The 18,921-nt window shown below is 38.0% G+C and overlaps 1 protein-coding gene across 1 annotated transcript in view; it reads right to left on the bottom strand.

Annotated features, from left to right (window-relative positions):
- The window catches only part of PIK3C2G (phosphatidylinositol-4-phosphate 3-kinase catalytic subunit type 2 gamma), a 205,113-nt gene that overhangs the window by 157,860 nt on the left and 28,332 nt on the right, over window positions 1-18,921 (bottom strand). The window contains exons 6-8 of the mRNA XM_050913293.1: window positions 17,284-17,354; window positions 10,169-10,232; window positions 5,177-5,299 (exon numbers count right to left, since the gene is read on the bottom strand). Of these exons, the coding sequence (XP_050769250.1) occupies window positions 5,177-5,299; window positions 10,169-10,232; window positions 17,284-17,354 (258 nt within the window). The remainder of the gene's footprint in view (window positions 1-5,176; window positions 5,300-10,168; window positions 10,233-17,283; window positions 17,355-18,921) is intronic.

Raw genomic sequence — 18,921 nt, forward strand, 5'->3', positions numbered from 1 at the left:
GAGACTAGCAAGTTAATTCTGTGTTTCAGTATTGCCTGTGGCTTGCACTGTTTGAACCCATGTCCCTGAAAGGTTTACTATCCTTTAGTCATTAATCCCTTTGCAGCGGGTTGAGAATGCTTCATGTTAATAGATATGTATTCAGCAAGATGTTTCTTAAAAATTACAGTGCATGCAGAGGTGACATAAGAAGTACAATGCTGGATGTACATTGTCCCTCCGGTACCCAGCTTGGAGCTGCCAGCATTTGTCTGGTAAATATGAAGAGAAGTCAAATGCTTACTTGAGGGGAGAAAAGCAACCTCCAGGCTGAGAAATATGTTTTCACAATCTTCATAATGCAGTGAGACAAACGGGAACAGAGACCTTTGTTCAATTCTCTCAAATTTTGGAAAGTAAACAACCTTTTGGAACAGTGCTTATAATTTCAACATAGTGTAGCCCATTTAATATACAGGGGATTAGTGCCTGTTCTGGCAGGATTTGATCTCCTAGGACTTTTTGTAAGCTACTGTAAGAAAGGAAGGGAAAAAAAAGAGATGAAAAACATTAATTGTGCAGCAGGCCCAGAGCTTCCCCTGAACGGATTTTAAAATCCCAGGGTTAGGTTGGTTAGAGACTGAATGAATCACATTTATGAAGAGATGCAATCAGTTAAGAAGAAACTATCACTGGTGCCAGTTGCTTTCATAATCTCTTAACCACGGTACAGGAACGCACAGTACTGGCAGTGAGAAGGCAGTAAGGAGGTAATAAATACAGTTTTATTAAACATGGAAGATTGGAAGTAAGTTTCTTTGTTTTTCTTTTTTTCATAAAACCAGAATTACATAGAAGCACATTGAGAATTTTTTTTTTAAGTATGCAAGCACATATGTACGGATAAGTATACACAAACATATACTGGCACCCTACGTAATTTACACTGGAAGGAGTAAGCAGTAGTTTCCCTGAGGCATTATGTGCACATGGAGCTTGCCAAACGGATGCGTTAAAAGGTATTCCACACAAAACCACACCATACGTTACACTAAAGCATCAGGAAATCATGGTGAAAAAGCAATTAGAACTTTCTTTTTTGGCATTTCTCCCTTACCTGATGTGTAATGCTGCAGCCCTTCAGATGTAACAGGTAGCCTCAAAGATTTCACTTTACTTGTGGTGCAAGTTACCTGCTTGTCTGAAAAAAGCCTCTCTTCTACCTAACAAAAAGTCTTGGGGGTACTATGCTGATGAACATAATAGAAACAATTCAAGCAGACTGACAAGATACGCTAATATTGCAGGATTTAATCATTTTGTCAGTACCCAGAATTCACATAAAATGCCCTGACACTTCAGTATGAGTTTAACTCAAAAAAAGTTTGGAGAAGTTGGTATTCCATCTAACATCCAACTGCTGAGTACTAATTTTGTCTACATATGTTGCTACCGTCAAGAGAGCTCGTCCATTGTCTTTGTATAAATATTGATATAGACAAAATCTGATTTGTTATATTTATATACTATTCTTTACATGACATATTTGCGTATAATGTGTAATCTATTTTCATAAAATGGAACAGCATTCGAGTTACAGAACATGCAGAAATATATTTTATTGCTTTTATGACATTTATAGTTCAGTTGCTGCAGAGAAAGATGAAGCTCTTTATAAAAGCAAAACTGAAGTTTTTCTAGATTGCTGAAGTCTAGTCAACTGTCCTAGCACTTATTTCTCAAAGGAGTAAAAAGCAGGCAGCAGCAATGGCGTTTGCTGGTGCAGGAACAGTTTGACTTTTTTTTTACTTCCCCCCCTCCCCCCTCCATTTGTTTGAAGTCAGTTGTTAGTCAGTCTTCTTCACCAAGGAAGGAGTAAGGGGGAGAGGGCTGTCAGTCGAGGTCATAGACAGCCTTTACAGGAAGGCTTCAAGGGACAGACAACCAGTTCAGCTAACCAAGCCGGAAAGGGAATGTTAAGGGAACAAAACCTCAATAACTTAAAAACTTTAAAAAGTGAGTAACAATCAAGTCAGTAGTCTCCAAGAGAAATGTGGAGCAGCTTCTTATGTGAATATTAGGACAGAAAAATATTTTAAGACTAGCGATAAAATATTTAATCAGGACAGAATTTTTTTAACATTCAGAAGAGAGTATTCAGGAACAGTATCATTTTACTCATTACAGGTGAGCAAACATCATCATTATCATCACCACCACCACCACTTATCATTTTTAGCCTCTGGAGATTACAGCCAGGACCAGCACTCTACTGTGCTGGAGACTGTACATATAGATAAGGAGAGGCATTCCTTGCTCTGAAGAGCTTATAATTTAAATAGGTAGAACAGAAAAAGGAAAGTGTATTACTCCCTCTGTGCAAGGAAGTACATGGAACTTGGGTCAGCTGAACCTGTATGTACTGGAGACTGTCTACAGTGGAGTTGGAAATTGGACACATGCTGGAGAATGAGCAATGGAAAGCTGGGAACACTTAGAGCAGGGGGTTTTGTTTGTTTGTTTTGGGGTTTTTTTTTGTTTGTTTGTTTTTACAACAGGATAGATCAGCTCATAATTCAATTATTTGCCTAGTAACAATCACTTCATCTCTAAAATAAAAACAGTATTTGAATGACAGTGACTCAGAAGAGAAGCAGAAGCAAACGTTAACATTAACAGAAACCTTAGACTTGAAAAAGATGACCTGTACTGTTTGTTTTTTGTCCCATTATCTTATTCTTCATGGCATGACGTGGGGTTTTCTGATTGCTCAGGACAGGCCACACTAATAGGAACTGATTTGGCTCTTTGACCACTATATCTATCTCTGCTGGAATTCAGAGAGGATGGGGCTGAAAATGGACTCAGGGATACTCAGTAAACATAAGCCAGTCATAGGCAGTTTACACGTTGGGTTCACAGAGCTGACCTGAACACTCAAAGAGAAAATACACTAAATTTCTCTTAACTCCAAAATAAATCTTTTAACAAATTAGTCCCAATACATTTCTTCTGCTCTAATTCCTTCCTAAAGGAGAACATGTTCTGTTACTGTCCTCTCTATCTTTTTACTGGACCAAGCTCTTTATCTATCTCTTAAGAAAGATTCTGGATTGTCAAAATACTTTTCTCAAGGGGAAGATGCTGATCTGCCTGACGCCTCTCAGGACAGCCTGGGGTTTAACTGAAAAGCAGATCATGTGAATCTCTTGTTACTTCTTTTATCTCTTTCGCTACTGTATTTGCCCTCTAATATACAAGAATAACTTTTCTTAAATGGAGATACTCTTATTTCCATTTAAATCAACAACATGCCAGATAAAATGTGCGCTGTCACAGACTCATTTATGCTGGAATTTACCCAGAACAGTGACTTCTAATAATTGATGCTGAAGTGGGCATGAAAAGATGTAGGATGCTATAGAAACAAGATTTACAGTGAGTCATGACCTAGAAAGGAAGCAAGAGAAGGCGCTTAAGTGAATCAGCTGGTCAGCTCTGAGCAACAACAAAAAAACTAGAGCTATGTTGTTTCTTGCAGCTTGGTCCTTAACAATACTTGCCAACCTTCAGAGACACAGCACCCGTATAACTAAGCTGGTTCTGCCCAGGGCCATGCAGCAATGTCTGCTCTGTGATCTCTAGTATCTTCTGTTCCAGAAATATGGTGCAGGGATTTACTTACAACCCAGACCTGCAGAGAGCTACATGGATGTTCTAGAGTTTATTTGCTTGGGTCCTGTACTGTACCTAAGTTAGAATCTATTCCCTCCCCCCACCCCCACCTCCCCCATCTAAGAGGAATAAACAGAGCCTAAGAATGCAGAGATTTAAGAAAAGAGGTTTTCTGAGCGTCACTGGAGCCTCTTCAACTAACATACTTTCTGCTCTTTGGTGAGTCTTTTCATCTCTTGGGAAGAAGTTTGCCCCTGTAAGATGATGAGTATTTGAGGGTTTGAACCTGTCAAGAGTAAGTGCATATGGATGACAGTATATAATTAATTTGCTATATATCACTCCTATGACACAGGTAATGTTATAAAAAGAATTACAGTAGCTTTCTCCAGTCTTATGTTTGGGACCTCGAACTGTGTATCAGGCATAATTAAATAAATTCCACTTATGTAGCTAGACATACTTCTAATTAACACTCACTAGTTAGCTCAGTTAACACTAGTTATCCCATTGTTTACTTTCCTGTCCTAGGTGTTCTTACACATATCACAAGCCATGGGCTAAAAAAACCCAAACCAACAACAATAAAGAGAAAGAATAAAAGTTTCATAAGCAGGTAACGGTCTGAGAACGCGTCTTGCGCCATTTGGAATGTTTTTATAAACAATATTTGCTGTGAGAAAGAATGACAAAACAAAGACCATACAAGGAAAGAAACAAATTCCTTAGTAACTTATTAAACTTTTAAAAAAAGTGTGAAGAGGGAATTTCATTAGGGTGGGAAAGAATTAGCATGACTTAAGGTTACACCAGACTAAATCCAAGTGATTAATGGCTTGATTTTCAAATTTGCTGAGCACCTGTATTTCCAAGATGCTGACTTCAAAAGAATGTTTGGGTGCTCAGAATTTCTGTAAATCAGGTCATAGTGACTTGTCGAAGGTCATACCAAAGCAGCTGATGACAAAACTGAGAACAGATACTGCCCTCCAAAGTCCCAGTTCACAAATATACAGTAACCCCTGGAAAACCCACTTCAGTGTTTTAAGAGTGAGTATTCCAGCTAAAATCAGCACTATATGATGCTGGCCCTTCTCTGCATAAATAGCAGAGACATTTCTATCTGAAAAACTCATAATTTAAGTGACATTTACAGAAGGAATGGGTTTTTTTATTGTTAACCACCTATGTTAAATATATAAAAATCGAATACTTTGAAATCGCATGATTTGGTAAATAGGTGATGTGGCAAAGCAGAGATTTGTATGTTTGGTGGGAATAAGAAAGAACAACCAGAGGAGCATATCAGTTACAGTTAAACACAAGACAAGTCCTCTATTGCTCCTCTGTCACACATTGTCAACAATCTTTTCTTTTTTTTATAGTGCCTCTGCTTAATGCTTGTCAGAGGTAAAATATGTAGTAAGACAGTAGAATGGCCTTGATCAATCAGAAAATCAGTGATACCCATTCAGGCTCCAGTTTTAAAGAGAAAAATGGGACATCAACTTGCATCTTTTACCTGTGCTTTCACCAATGGCACCGCACGGAGTTTCTTGACTGCATCAGTAATGTCTCTGGTTTCCACAAAACATAGGACACTGCAGATTGCTTTAGCTACTTCGATCACATTATCAACTTTATGCTGTTGATAGCAAAGAAAAAAAAAAGCAAACAGTAGACACACACCATTTATCAGAAACGCCTTACCATATACTTCATGCCAGTGAGAAAGCAGAAAATCATATCTGCTCATGCAAAATTCAAATACACCATGCATTAGTCTGGCTACTTTGAAATCGCTAGTGACCAATAATTTCCTAAGGATAGCATAATTATTGTTGAAGTCCAATTATCTTCCACAAAATGTGCCTTGTTGAAAACTGTGACAAATTTGGTATTTAAGACTGATTTTGAGACAAAACTTTGGTTTGTCTGAACTTCATGAGCACAGAAGCACTGTAAAGAAACTTCTGAGCAAACATGAACCCAAATGATTCACAAACTTTCTGAGGTTTTTATGATACTGTGAATTTATCCCCACTATTGTCTCCTACCCTTCTCTGTGAGAGCTGGCAGACAGCCATGTTCCTCCTAAAAATAGTGACTGTGTGGGAGGCTGCATAATCTGACACCTGTGGAGTGAGTACTTCTGCAACCAGATTTTCTGCAAAATATATATATAGTTCAAACTATTAAATCTTATTGATAATAAATTTAGGTCTTTAAATATTACCATATGAAAAAAAATCTCTAGATGAATAATCTCAGAAATACTTTGGGGAATTCAAGAAAAAAAAATTTGGATCCCAAAGGAAGGAAAATGCAATCTTCAAATATCAAATACTCTATGTTCAGGAAAATAAATAAATAAATAAAAATTCATGGGTTTCCTGCATAGTTATATCACTTCATTAAACCTTAAAATACATTATCTGAACAAGTAGAAGCTCTCCTATAAGTATTCTCCGTGTTTCTGTACTGATAAACATTCCTTTTAGTGCGCTACAGCACGTCTATGTACTGATAAAACTATTTCTCTAACTCATCCATTTCATGCCTGAAAAAGAAAAATTGTAGCAAGATGAACTTCCTATTGTCAAGCTTAAGGTCTATATGCAGACTGTACTGAGAAGGTTACCACCAGTCATTAATACAAATAAATATAAAAATACATTGAGGTTACTAATTCCACATTACCTGCCTTGAGCAGAACTAAAGCAGGAATGAATTACATAAAATATCCTCAAATATTTGGTGGTCAGAATTCTTTTAAATATAAGTTGATGGGGTTTTTTAGTAATTAAAGACAGCAACACCTCTCATACTAGAGGTTCTGGAGAGAAAAAGGCTATGGCTGACTGTGATCTCCTGAGAACTTTAGATCCTCCTTTGGTCTGAAGTTGATTCACCCTTCTGCCAATTTACAAGGAGTGCATTTCCTTTCTTTCATATTTCTTTCCTACCACTTAGATTTTTAAATTGCACTCTTGCAGGATTTACTCTCTATGCACACATACCTTGCCAACAGAAATAGAAACCTGTAAAAATGGCATGGCTTTGTTACCATGTATAACATTGACAAACCAAAGCATTATACATGCCAGTTTACTGTGCAGTTGTTGAAGAAATGCATATATATACACACACACATATACATACATATATAATTTTTAATTACTATATATAGTTTGTCATTAAAAATCAAATATAATTCTAATTTAGCATTTAATTTAAATACATTTTAATTTAGCATTTTTCTTCTTCACAAGTGGATATGGATTATTAGAACAAGGGATTTTATGTCTATAAAGACACATTCATACAGGGCAATTTCTGAGCAGTACACGAGCAATAGACATACACAAGAGTAATCCTTGAGTAGAGAAACAGCTATAGTGCTGGACAGAAAAAAAAACAAAAACAAAAACAAAAAACCCTAACAGTTTATATATTTTTGTACATACATATATATGCTGTTCCACAAAGAGAGTTGGGTATCTTGAGGAACGTATACATTTCTGTGTAATATACTATTCCATTTAGAGATAAATTAACAAAGTACTTAATATTTTATAGAAGCTATTATACCATAGACTTTGTTTATATGGTAGGTGCTTCTAAGGAGTATATTGCAGATCAAGGACAGTAAGCATATAAAAAAATTGTGTAATATTGTATACTATGAATGATGACTTCTTTCACACTATTTCTCTTTTTGGATATTATCATGTAAAGAGTTTTCCTTTTCCATATGTAGATATATGACGTTGATTTTTGTCCCAAAGAAGGGAAGACAGAGATTCGTTTCTTACAGAAGTTTTACATTTTCTGAAAGTCCAAAAGAATTGTAGTCAACATCTTGTATATGTTTTTTTTTTCCCTCTACATATTTAAATACCAGCAGAACCTTTGAAGGATATTTTGGTGTTTAAATTATTTATACGATAAAAAAATGCTACTTCGTTCTTTAACTTCTACATTCTATTAAAAATTTACCAAGTTTTTTCTCTACATTAATAGTACTTTCTGAATAGATTTAAAAATGAAGTGCATGTCAAGTGATTATCAGGGCAATCAAAATGTCTAATTGTCTGACTGCACACACTTTCTGGGAACACTTTACATTTCAACCCCAACAGCACCAATCCCACTCCCACCTTGTGCCAAATATCCTAAACTTTTTTTATTATTATTTTCATTTTATAGAGGCATTATCCATCATAAAATTAATTTTCCATTCATTGATCATTACTAATAATAATGATAGTGGGCTTGTCACATAAATCAGAAGTATTGGTATCTCCAAGGCTTTTTAACAGACATCCTTGAACTAGTAAATTTGGAAGTAGGTAGAAAAATGTGCAAAAAATTATTGATTTTTTTTAACTGAGAATCTCAAGATCTGTCTGATTAAAACTGAATGCTTAAGGAAGTTCCAGCTGAGTACAGAACTAAAGCAGGTATGTGTGTACTTAATTTAGTATATGTGAGTAACTGCCAGTGGCTTAAGGTTCAGAGCGTGCTGAGCATGGATTGTGGTGAATCAGAAGAAGGGCAACAACCCTCCCAATGATATGAGTGCTGGCTTTGAAAATCAACATAATTATTCCCGTGTAACCTTGGGATAGGGGGCAGTTATAAAGATTCCAGTTTTAAACCTTCTTAAAGGAATCTAATCAGATGTTAGAGAAAATAAGTAAACAGATTCAAAGAACAAATAAAGCTTTCTAAGTTTTTGCTTTCTTTACTATATATTTATGAATATAACTTATTACATTAGAGCTCCATAATTTTTGAAGCCACTTATTAAAGCAAAGCAGTAACACTAGTTTTAATTATTATAGGTTTGATATACACTCTGATGCCTCTGAATGAAAACATCTGCATGGTGATCTGACCTATGTCATTAACTTGCAATCCTGCTCTTTTAAGCAATTCATATGAACTTTATTGAGTGTCCCTGTGTAGACAAGACCTTGTTAAAAAAAATAAACTACGGAGAAATTTAGCTCTAGAGTAACACATGCATATTTGTTGCATAGTATGAATATTTGAAAAATGTCCTGTCTTCCCTTTATAAAAAGTTAATGATCTCAAGTAATTGCTTACTCAAGGTAAAAATCTTTAGCAAAAACAATTTTAAGAGTGCCTCATTATAGGTCTGAGGAATATCTACAGACCGTCAGTTGCAGAGGGTAGATTGTAATGCCTCATTAATGTTGAGATTATAGCTTTCTTTGAATTTGGAATGTTCTTACTTTAGGCCCTAAAATTTCAAGTGAATGTGAATAACTACACTGATGGGTCTACTTCAGTAAAGAAATATATATGCACATTTGAGCTTGGGGACCTCAATTTTCCAAATGGTTATGACTGCATCACGTTTTATACACTAAATAGTCCCCTTTGAGAAGTTGCTTACAAAGGAAAGTTCAGTGAATACCTACACAGTATCAAAACCAGAGCTTTACTTTGTAGCTAGGCACAGTTCAACAACTTTTAAATTTGTATGCATTTTGCAAAAGAAAAGTGTCAAAGATTTACAAAAAAATGTATAATATTTTTATCTACGCATATTTATTTGCATATTTATTGATATATATTTATGTATTTGTGTACATGTCTATATGTATATGTGTATTTTTATATATATGTGTACATGTATACATACTTGTATGTATATGTATGTTTTCTGACTATACAAAGTAGAAATACCCATGGATCAAGAATATCCAGAAAGATTAAAATCTAGACTTGAATACAGGTGAGAGATTTCTGAAACAAAATAAGAATTTCATGTTTTAACATATATTTCAAAGAAATCCATACTTCAGCATAATGATTTATATCTCTGGAAGGGATGCACTGGAATATCTCCATGCTACATCAGTGTTCTTTGATTTTACTAATGTCCTTCACAACCTGAAACTCAGATCAAATAGCCATTTGGTTTCTTCCAAGCTATCACCCAAATATGCATTTGTCCTTTAGACATTTGTCCTTAAAACATTAGTTAGCAGAGAAGATTTCTTAAGAGATTTTTCCTTCAAGCATGTAACATTCAATTCGCAGCCCACAATACTTTAAAATAAAGCTCTTATGAGTTTTGCTGCCTAAACCTAATCCTGCCAACTATCGCATGCTTGAATATATATCCTAAATATGTAAACATTTGGCTTGTGGGTTTGCAAAATCAGGGACAAATTTTGCAGATACATATAGTGTATTATACCTTTACTAATTCCAAATACTATACTGACAACCCGAATGATCCTGTTTTTATTTATAGGTTCCTTTACACTTAGAAACAGTCACCTTTGATTTTAAGTTTGTAGCACTTTCTTCCTAATCTCAAGCCAAGTTTTCTTAAAAGAATTTATACCCTTTCAAAGTCAGGTTCAACAGCCTTAATTAAAAGTCTTCCTTAATTGCATTTGAGACAGATTAATAATTAGCTACCTTTCACGTAGAAGTTAATGCTTTTCTGGTATAACAAACTGAGAACAAATACCTCATTTTGCAATAGATATTCCACTTGACCTCTGTATTTCATAATAATTGAGACAAGGTTCTGTCTGGAAATAGGAAAAAAGAAAACAACATCAAGTTAATAACAATTGGATAAAGAGAACAGGTTTGCTTTTTTTTCACATTCTATAAATTGGGAATACTTTAATTGACAGTGATTTTATGTTGGTATAAAATGAGGACAAGTGCTTATGTAGATGTCATGTATTTGAGCCTGGATCTCCATGGTTTTTTAGTAGTCATTTACCATAAAGCATAGATGTAAAAATCTTCTACTTATACCTGGACGATACATGTTTCCCAAGTGAAAGAACTCCAGTAAGTGATTTGCTATTTCAGTGTCTATTGAACTCCAAATCCCATTTATTTTACCTTTCAAGGTTAAGCAAGTGCTTCAATATTACCTTGAAGAAGGATGGACTTAAGTACATGCTACAATGCCTTCTTTCTCAATCACTTCACAGACTAAAGCTGCAGAGAATCAGGCAAAACATCTGCAAAACATCTGGAAAAGCGCTACGTTTCAAAAGTCCATACAAAGTCACAAGTATAAAACTGTATGTTATAAAAAGGGACACCATTGCTACATACAGCTTTGCTTACAGTTCTCAAGTTTACATGCTCAAACTGTTTCAGCAACTGCCTTTTCCATAGTATTACCTAAGCTGTGAATTTGTTTTACTTCTGTAGATAGACATATACCACTCTGTAGTCCCATGCTTTTGTCATGCTACAGAAGTCACCACAAAGTTTGTACAGGCAGATTGCTGTGCCTTAGCAAAGCTTCACTAAATTAATTAGGATTATGAATAGGAGTATACACTTCTCTACACTGAACTCCAGGACTGATGCTTCAGCTGTAAATCTCACAATTTCAGAACCATGGGCTCCAAGTGCTATCCCCAACAGATAACCAGAATCACAGTTTTGCTTTTAAGAAGCATTTCTGTAATTTTCTGTGTTTTGAGCGCAGTGAAATTCTAGCTGTCATTTTTGTCAGCTGGAACAAAACAAAAAAGATGCCTATGAGACCATGGCTAAGGTTGTTACACACAGGAATACACCTTCCTTTTCCTTTGACAGCCTCCTCTGTAGGGTCAAATGTTCACGAAAGGGTATGGAAACCTTAATTCCCACTTCTACACCCTGCCTAGCCTACTGATTGGTTAAATGGACACATTATTGCCTTGATGGTCCTTGGTGGTAGTTAGGGTTTGCACGTGCTTTTATGAAAAAGTGGAAATTGCAATTTACCTTCTTTCTTCAGTGTTTATTTGTTTTACTCTGTCATGTTATCCGTGACTTTTTTTTCCTCTTATATTTCCCACTGACCCTTTATATTAGGGTTCTCTCTCTTCAGAAGGCTTAGAAGGAATTTCCCCCCCATTGCAGTCTGGTAGCTGAAAGTCACAAAAGTATTTTCCTTCAGAGCAAATGGACTATTGTTTACAGAGAAATTGTGCGTGTCCTCATGTATCTTAGTTGGGCTAACTGAGCAAGTGGAGATTAGAGTTGCAACTACAGAACGAAGTACAGGTTTCATGGTACGTGGTTAGACTTTCATTATATATATTGTATGGCAAGAGAAGGAAAGAGAGTCATTGCACTGAAATCACCATACAGAATAGAGAAATGTTAGGTGGCCTTCCCTGTACTAATACCAGAGTGCATTTCGCTGTAGATGCCTACTATTCACCTCCTCCTACAGATGGTTTTGCCTTTACAGCTTTTTATTTCCAATCTGAACTAGCCTTATCTAGCCAGGCAGTTTGTGTGTTGAGTAGCTGTCTGGCAATTCCTCCTGTAATCCTGTTAAATCGTAGCTAATACAAGTTGTTGCTCTGCTTTGACCAAGTCTCCAGGCATAACATCTTTTTCATAGCATTACCCAGCTCAAAGGTAGTTCTGGACATATGAGCTTGCCTTGTCACCTTGGTGCATACAGGTAAGCATGTTTATTAGCATGCTTGGCCTAAATGCAGGTTTCAGAATAATTTCATAAGTTATAATACTAGTTCAAAAATTTAGCATATTTTCCATCAGTTTATGCTACCCTAGAGAATTTTCTGTATAAAGTAGCCGTAATTTTACATAACTAATAGGAAACAAATCCAGCAACTTGTAATTATGATCAAAATACCTCTACTAATGCTATCCTGAATCTTTGGCTGCTAGATAACTAGTAATACCCACATGTCATCACACAGACATACTTCATACTTGTACATCTTCGATAGCTGTGTATAAATTTGGCAATGCTAACCAACCCATGAACATTCAGTGTTTCTTTGACATTGAGGAAAATTTTGGAGCTTTTAGCAAGGCAATATGGTACAGTAGTTTTGAAAAGAAAAGAAAAAAGAAAAGTACAAACAACTTGAGAGAGTCAGTCTTAGATCCCAGCTGGTCTATATGGGAGGAAGATGACAAGTATATAGCATATACTTACAGTATTCATTTTTCAATTTCCTGGCAGAAGCACCTACTGTGGAGCAATGCTAGGTTTCCTTTCTAAAATGCTGTTTATCACCATGCTGCCTTACTAAGCTGTGCCTAACTGCATGGATCAGGCTAGCCGTCATGTTATAGTTACTGGCACCTCAGTGTCAGAGAGTATGGGCCAATGGACTGCAGTTCTTTGATGCATTCATTGATTTACATTGTGTTTGGTTTTCAAGCTATGAAAATCAGTGCGTGAAGCAATGTAGGGGCTGCTGGTTTTATTTGTTCACATTTGCCTGTGAGAGCAAATCTGATTATTACAGAGGTAAGGTTCCAGTTCATTCTTTTTACTTCATCTCAAACCAGTTCAAACAGTTCTTTTTCCTTCTCTGCTGGATCTAAGCAGACTGAGCATCTCATTCAATACATTCTCTAAAACACAAATGTTTGTGTGCTACAATCAGAAATGTAACTACAGTACATGCGGACAACCCTGAGCATTATTTTATTTAGCTAATCTAAATACTCAAAGCTGCAAAGACACAGCAGTATGGGAAAGTAATCTGCTGGCCTTCCTAGGTGCCAGGCAGATTTGCACAGCCTGTGTTGAGCCCATTCTGCTGCATCTCCATTCCACTGCATCCATCTACTCCATCTCTATTACCGCCCTAGCTAGATATAGAATTGAGGAATTATAACATGTTGCAAACATACATCCCAGTGCAGAATAAGCACAAAGATGTTGTTGCATGTTCTGTTAGAAACAACTGTTATGACTAGGTATGATATTATTGACTGGCCTACTCACAAAAAAATACTAGGGTGGTGCTGCTTACAAGAATAAGGGCTTTTCTTCACTATATGGCTCACCTTATAATTTTGGTGGCGCTTCAAACCTAAGTGCCTTCTCAGCATAGTTGTGCCAGTGCTTTCAGCTCAAACTAGTTGTCTCTAATGGGGAAAAAGAATATGTGAACGCTCCTACAGAAGTTTTTTCCAGGGAGCCATTTTTTGTTCCCTAAGTTAAGGAGTGCATGAAGGCTTGTGTTTACAATACTTGGAGTAGCCACAGTTAGACAGAACCAGCTGTGCACCCTACGTAGCACCAAGTGGGAACCTACTCCAGGCCCCCTACAACTCTACAGTGCTACTAAGACATGTAGGGTTTTTATTCATTGAAAAGGAGGGGGGTCAGTTCAAAATGCCCAACATAACATGAGGCAGTCCGCCATGGTGGTATTTCCATACCATAACATGGAAGTTATGTAGTGCACACCCTGGAGCAAGCCTTAGGCACAACACTGGAAGACTGCATATGTGCAAGGAGTCTAGTGTGGTGCTGTCTCATGGACACGGCCTCCAGGGGGCAGTCCCTGAAATGAACTAGGAAGTGGATGAGGCTCGGGTTAGAGAATACTTAAACTGGACATACATAAGTCTATGGGCCCTGATGGTATGCACCCACGAATGCTGAGGGGGCTGGCTGATGTCATTGTGAGGCCACTCCTGATAATCTTTGAACAAACATGATGATTGGAAGAGGTGCCTGAAGATTGGAGGAAAGCAAATGTCACTCCCATATTCAAGAAGGGCAAGAAGGAGGACCCAGAGAACTACAGGCTGATCAGCCTCACCTTGAACCCTAGGAAGATGATAAAGCAACTAATCCTGAGAACCGTTTCCAGGCACATGAACTACAAGAAGGTGATAGAGAGTAGTCAGAATGGATTCACCAAGGGAAAGTTGTGCTTGACCAACCTGATAACCTTCCATGTTGAAATCATAGGTTCTTGACACTGTCACCTGTAACAACCTCAGAGAAGCTAATAAACTATGGGCTGAATGAGAGGACACTGAGGTGGATTGAAAACTGGCTGAATGGCTGGGTCCAGAGGATGGTGATCAATGGCACAAAGCCTAGTTGGAGGCTGGTAACTAGCGGTGTACCTCAGGGGTCAGTCCTGGGTCCAGTACTTTTTAATATCTTCCTTAATGATCTGGATGACTGTGTAGAGTGTACCCTCAGCAAGTTTACTGATGACACAAAACTGGGAAGAGTGGCTGATACACCAAAGGGTCGTACCGCCATCCAGAGGGACCTCAACAGGCTGGAGAAGTGGGCTGACAGGAACCACAGGAAGTTCAGCAAAAGGAAGTGCAAAGTCCTGCACCTGGGGAGGAATAACCCCATGCACCAGTACATGCTGGGGGCTGACTGTCTGGAAAGTAGCTTTGCAGAAAAGGAAAAGCTCATGGAGAGGAAGCTGAACGTGAACCAGCAATGTGCCCTTGCAGCAAAAAAGGCTAAAGGTGGCTAAAGGTATCCTGGGCTGCATTAGGAGGAGTATTACCAGCAGGTTCAGGGAGGTGATCCTTCCCCTCTTACTCAGCACTGGTGAGGCCACACCTGGAGTATTGTGTCTGGTTCCAGGCTCCTCAGTACAAGAGAGACATGGATGTACTGCAGAGAATCCAACAAATTGCCACTAAGATGACGAAGGGATTTGGAGCATCTCTCCTATAGGGAAAGACTGAGAGCTGGGACTGTTTAGCCTAGAGAAGAGAAAGCTTGAGGGGGATATTCTTCATGTATGCACCTGAAGGGTGGGTGCAAAGATGATGGAGGCAGGCTCTCTTCAGTGGTGCCAGGTGACAGGACAAGAGGCAATGGGCACAAACTGAAACACAGGAGGTACTGAGGGTGACTGAGCACTAGCACAAGTTGCCCAGAGAGGCTGTGGAGTCTCCTTCCTTGGAGGTATTCAGAAACCATCTGGACACAGTCCTGGGTAAGCTGGGCTGTGTCCAGACATTACTTAATTAGGTCTTACACAAAGAAATGTCTACTCTTGTCTGTTTTGAGTCTGCTACTTTCACTTCATGCTCCCTTTATTCTGCATTGGAAGATACAGTAAATGATCCTTTTCTGCAGACATTCTCTGTGCTCCTCAATTTCATAGACTTGTCATCTATAAAATACCCATCTTCTATTATCTCTTCATCAGGATGAAGAATATTGTTACTTATTTGTTTCTCATATGGAAGGCATTTCTTTCCTCTGAGCATCCTTGCTGCCCTTCTCCTCACTTTTTCAAGTTCTATTACATCATATTTGAAATGGGAGAAGCAGAACTGTCAGCTGTATTCAAGATAAATGAACATCCTACACTGATACTGTGGCATAATATTGTTTTTTGGTTTTTCATTTCTTTCATAATAATTCCCAACATTTGTTTTATCTTTTTTTGCAGCTGCTGTGCACCAAGCTGACATTCAGAACTATTTATTATAACCCCAAGAACTCACTCCTGGTGGTAAAAGTCAACTCAGAGCCCATGATTTCATATGTGAATTTAAGACCGTTTCCTCCCATCTACATTTATCTTCTCAAAATTTCATCTGCCACTTTATCACACACTCAACTCAGCAGTGTAAAATCCTTCTGCAAATCATCACAGGCAGCTCCTGTGCACATTATGGACAGCAAACTTTTGTCACTTAGCTATTACGCCTTTTTTTCTCAGGGAAGTTAGAAATGCAATTGAGAGCACAGGGCCTGACCACAGATCTTTCTGGGTCATCACTGCTGGAAAATGTTTTCTCCTACACGTCAACAATCTATGGGACAAGCAGGAAATAGTGATCAAACACAGCTCAAGCTTCTACTTTTTCAATATTTACTGAACTTGTGATTGAAGAAAGAAAATATTTTTTGCCCTACAGTATCAGAGGAAATTTTGCGGACCGTAGTGGATTTGCAGCTCAACATCTTTTATCACATATCCCGTGTGAAGACTCTCTTTGCAATGGAAAAGGCCACACGCTTTACATCACAAGAAATAAAGCAGTCAGTAAGTAGTGTCTGTATAGACTGTATGATTTGTTTGATCTCTTTATAGCAAGGACCAGAATGGATATTTGGGCCATGCTCCTAGGAAACCAAATGGGTCCTCAGCAAGCACCAGAGATTCACCTTGAACAAGTCACTACCTCTCTCTTTTCCTCCATCTGCTAAATGACAGGTGTGGTATTTACCGTTCTTGGCAAAGTACTTTATAAGACACTGATGAAAAACATTACAAAAAGCGTTAACAGCTTCTTTATCTAAGTGCATGAAACGGAACATAATGAAAGTTGAATGAGGAATCTATCTCATTTAGTGCTTGTCCATGGTAGGTTAGCTTCAGAGTCAGATGTGCTTTGAGTGCCAAGTTAAAAACTTGTCATAGCTAGCCTCCGTTAAAAAAATAAAATAAAACATCACTCAGCTGTGAAAACACAGGCATAATGAAGAGCAAATCTATTATTTTTACAGTATTCACTCTTAAAAATTCTCTAAGAGCAACGCACACATGGAAACTATGACTCCTTCAATCCTGGGAATCCTTGGGAAACATGAAAGCTCTAATGAAATCTTCAATGACACGAAAGGGAGAGAATGGGGAAAAACTACACAGATCTATAAATGATTATTAATTTTCACTAAGCAATCAATAAGGTCTGAAAAGAAGAGTCTAAAACATTGAACCAATTTTATTTCTCTTTCCTATCATTCCTGTCCCCAGTAGGTCTCGGAATTTTCCTTTGGGGCCAGGAGGCTCACTACAAATATGAACAATTACAAACAGAAATACTGTTAAATACCAGTGTTCTTACCGAGTCAGTCTCCAGGCACAACTGTCTTCTAACAGCTGATTCACACTGAACCGTCTTTGGTCATCCTCATGCTGTGCAAGAGAAGCATATATTGAGACATAGTATTCTGATAGGAAGAATGTATGTTGGAGAGAATTGCTTGGTATTTTCCAAAGTCAGTATGTTCTTTTAGGAACTCTCCTTTCAGAGTGTTCAGGATGTTTCAGTTTGAAATTTTATTTGGTGAATCTCTCTCATGTTACAGTGGGTTGTACTAGGTTCTATAGGAGGCCAAACCGGATTGTCACAGTAGTTCTTTCTTTAAGACTATAGCCAGACCTCAGAAAACTCTGCCTCTGCTTTCTTGTTACAGACAGCAGAAGGCACCCTTTTGCAATGGCAATATATACTAGTCATGAAGCAGAAATCTGTTTGCATCCACAATCTCTCTGCTGCTTCCTTTTCTAAGAGAACAGACCGGAGAACATCTGTACCATCCTTTGCAACCCCTCTGAAGGGACTTCTCTCAGTGAAGACTCACAAAGATGATCAAGGCACTAAAGCATTTTTTGTATGAGGAGAGGCTGAGCTGGGACTGTTCAGTATGGGGAAGGGAAAGCTCAGGCGGAATCTTATCAATGTGTACAAATATCTGATGGGAAATAATGAAGACAAGGGAGTCATACTTTTTCAGTAGTGCTCACTGACAGGAGAAGAAGCAAAGGGCACAAATTAAAACACATGAAATTCCACCTTAACACAAGAAAAAAAAAACATATTGTGAAGGTAGTCAAACACGGGAAGAGGTTGCCCTGAAAGGTTGTGGAGTAGGTTAGAATATCTGCTGAGATATTAAAAACTTGACCAGACACAGTCCTGGGCAACCTGCTCCAGCTGACCCTGCTTGAGCAGGCGGATTGGACTAAATGATCCCATGAGGTCCCTTCCAGCCTAAATGATTCTGTGATTTTGCCTTATTTGACACATTCTGCTGACCAAATCTGTTCCCATTCAGATATAGCCCTTTCTCCAGCCCCACGGATTTGTTGCCTTCGATGCCTTAACTCCTCCCACTCTATGGAGGTAGCTCAGCCCATGCTAGGCATGTACTGCCAGCTTGTAGGCACCACCATGTCCTGAAAATTCTGCCCTTTTTCTGACTCATGGTTGAGCCCATATCCCTATAACTCATAGGGAAAAGTTACTGAGGGGCTTGTGACAAGCATGACCCCAAATTCACTGGTCAAGGATTACAAAGGCAATGACACTTATGAACAGGTATAACCCTGGGAGGGGTGGGGGAATGAGAGAGAAAAGAATTAAATAAGAAAACAGAAGCAGGAGAGCAGCACAGCACATAGGCATATAGTGGTAATGAGCTTCTCTTTCCATAGTGGGTAGGACAGCTGCCAGACATTATTTTTCTTAGTATCTCCAGAAATGCAAATGATGGCTGGGATGGGCACAGCTTAGGCAACCAGGCTACGGGCTATTTATTTACATGTGTACTGATTTAAAATATTTGTTTGCTCAAAGGTGAAGCAGAGGACAGAAATTATATCTGGCCAAGGATACAGAAGAATCTGAAAGGTGACTCCATTTTAGGCTGGACTAAACTAATGAAACTTTCAAGTTCTTTGCGAAGGAAAGACAAAATGG

The sequence above is a fragment of the Gymnogyps californianus genome, chromosome 1 (assembly GCF_018139145.2).
Source record: "Gymnogyps californianus isolate 813 chromosome 1, ASM1813914v2, whole genome shotgun sequence".
In the NCBI taxonomy this organism is placed as follows: domain Eukaryota; kingdom Metazoa; phylum Chordata; class Aves; order Accipitriformes; family Cathartidae; genus Gymnogyps; species Gymnogyps californianus.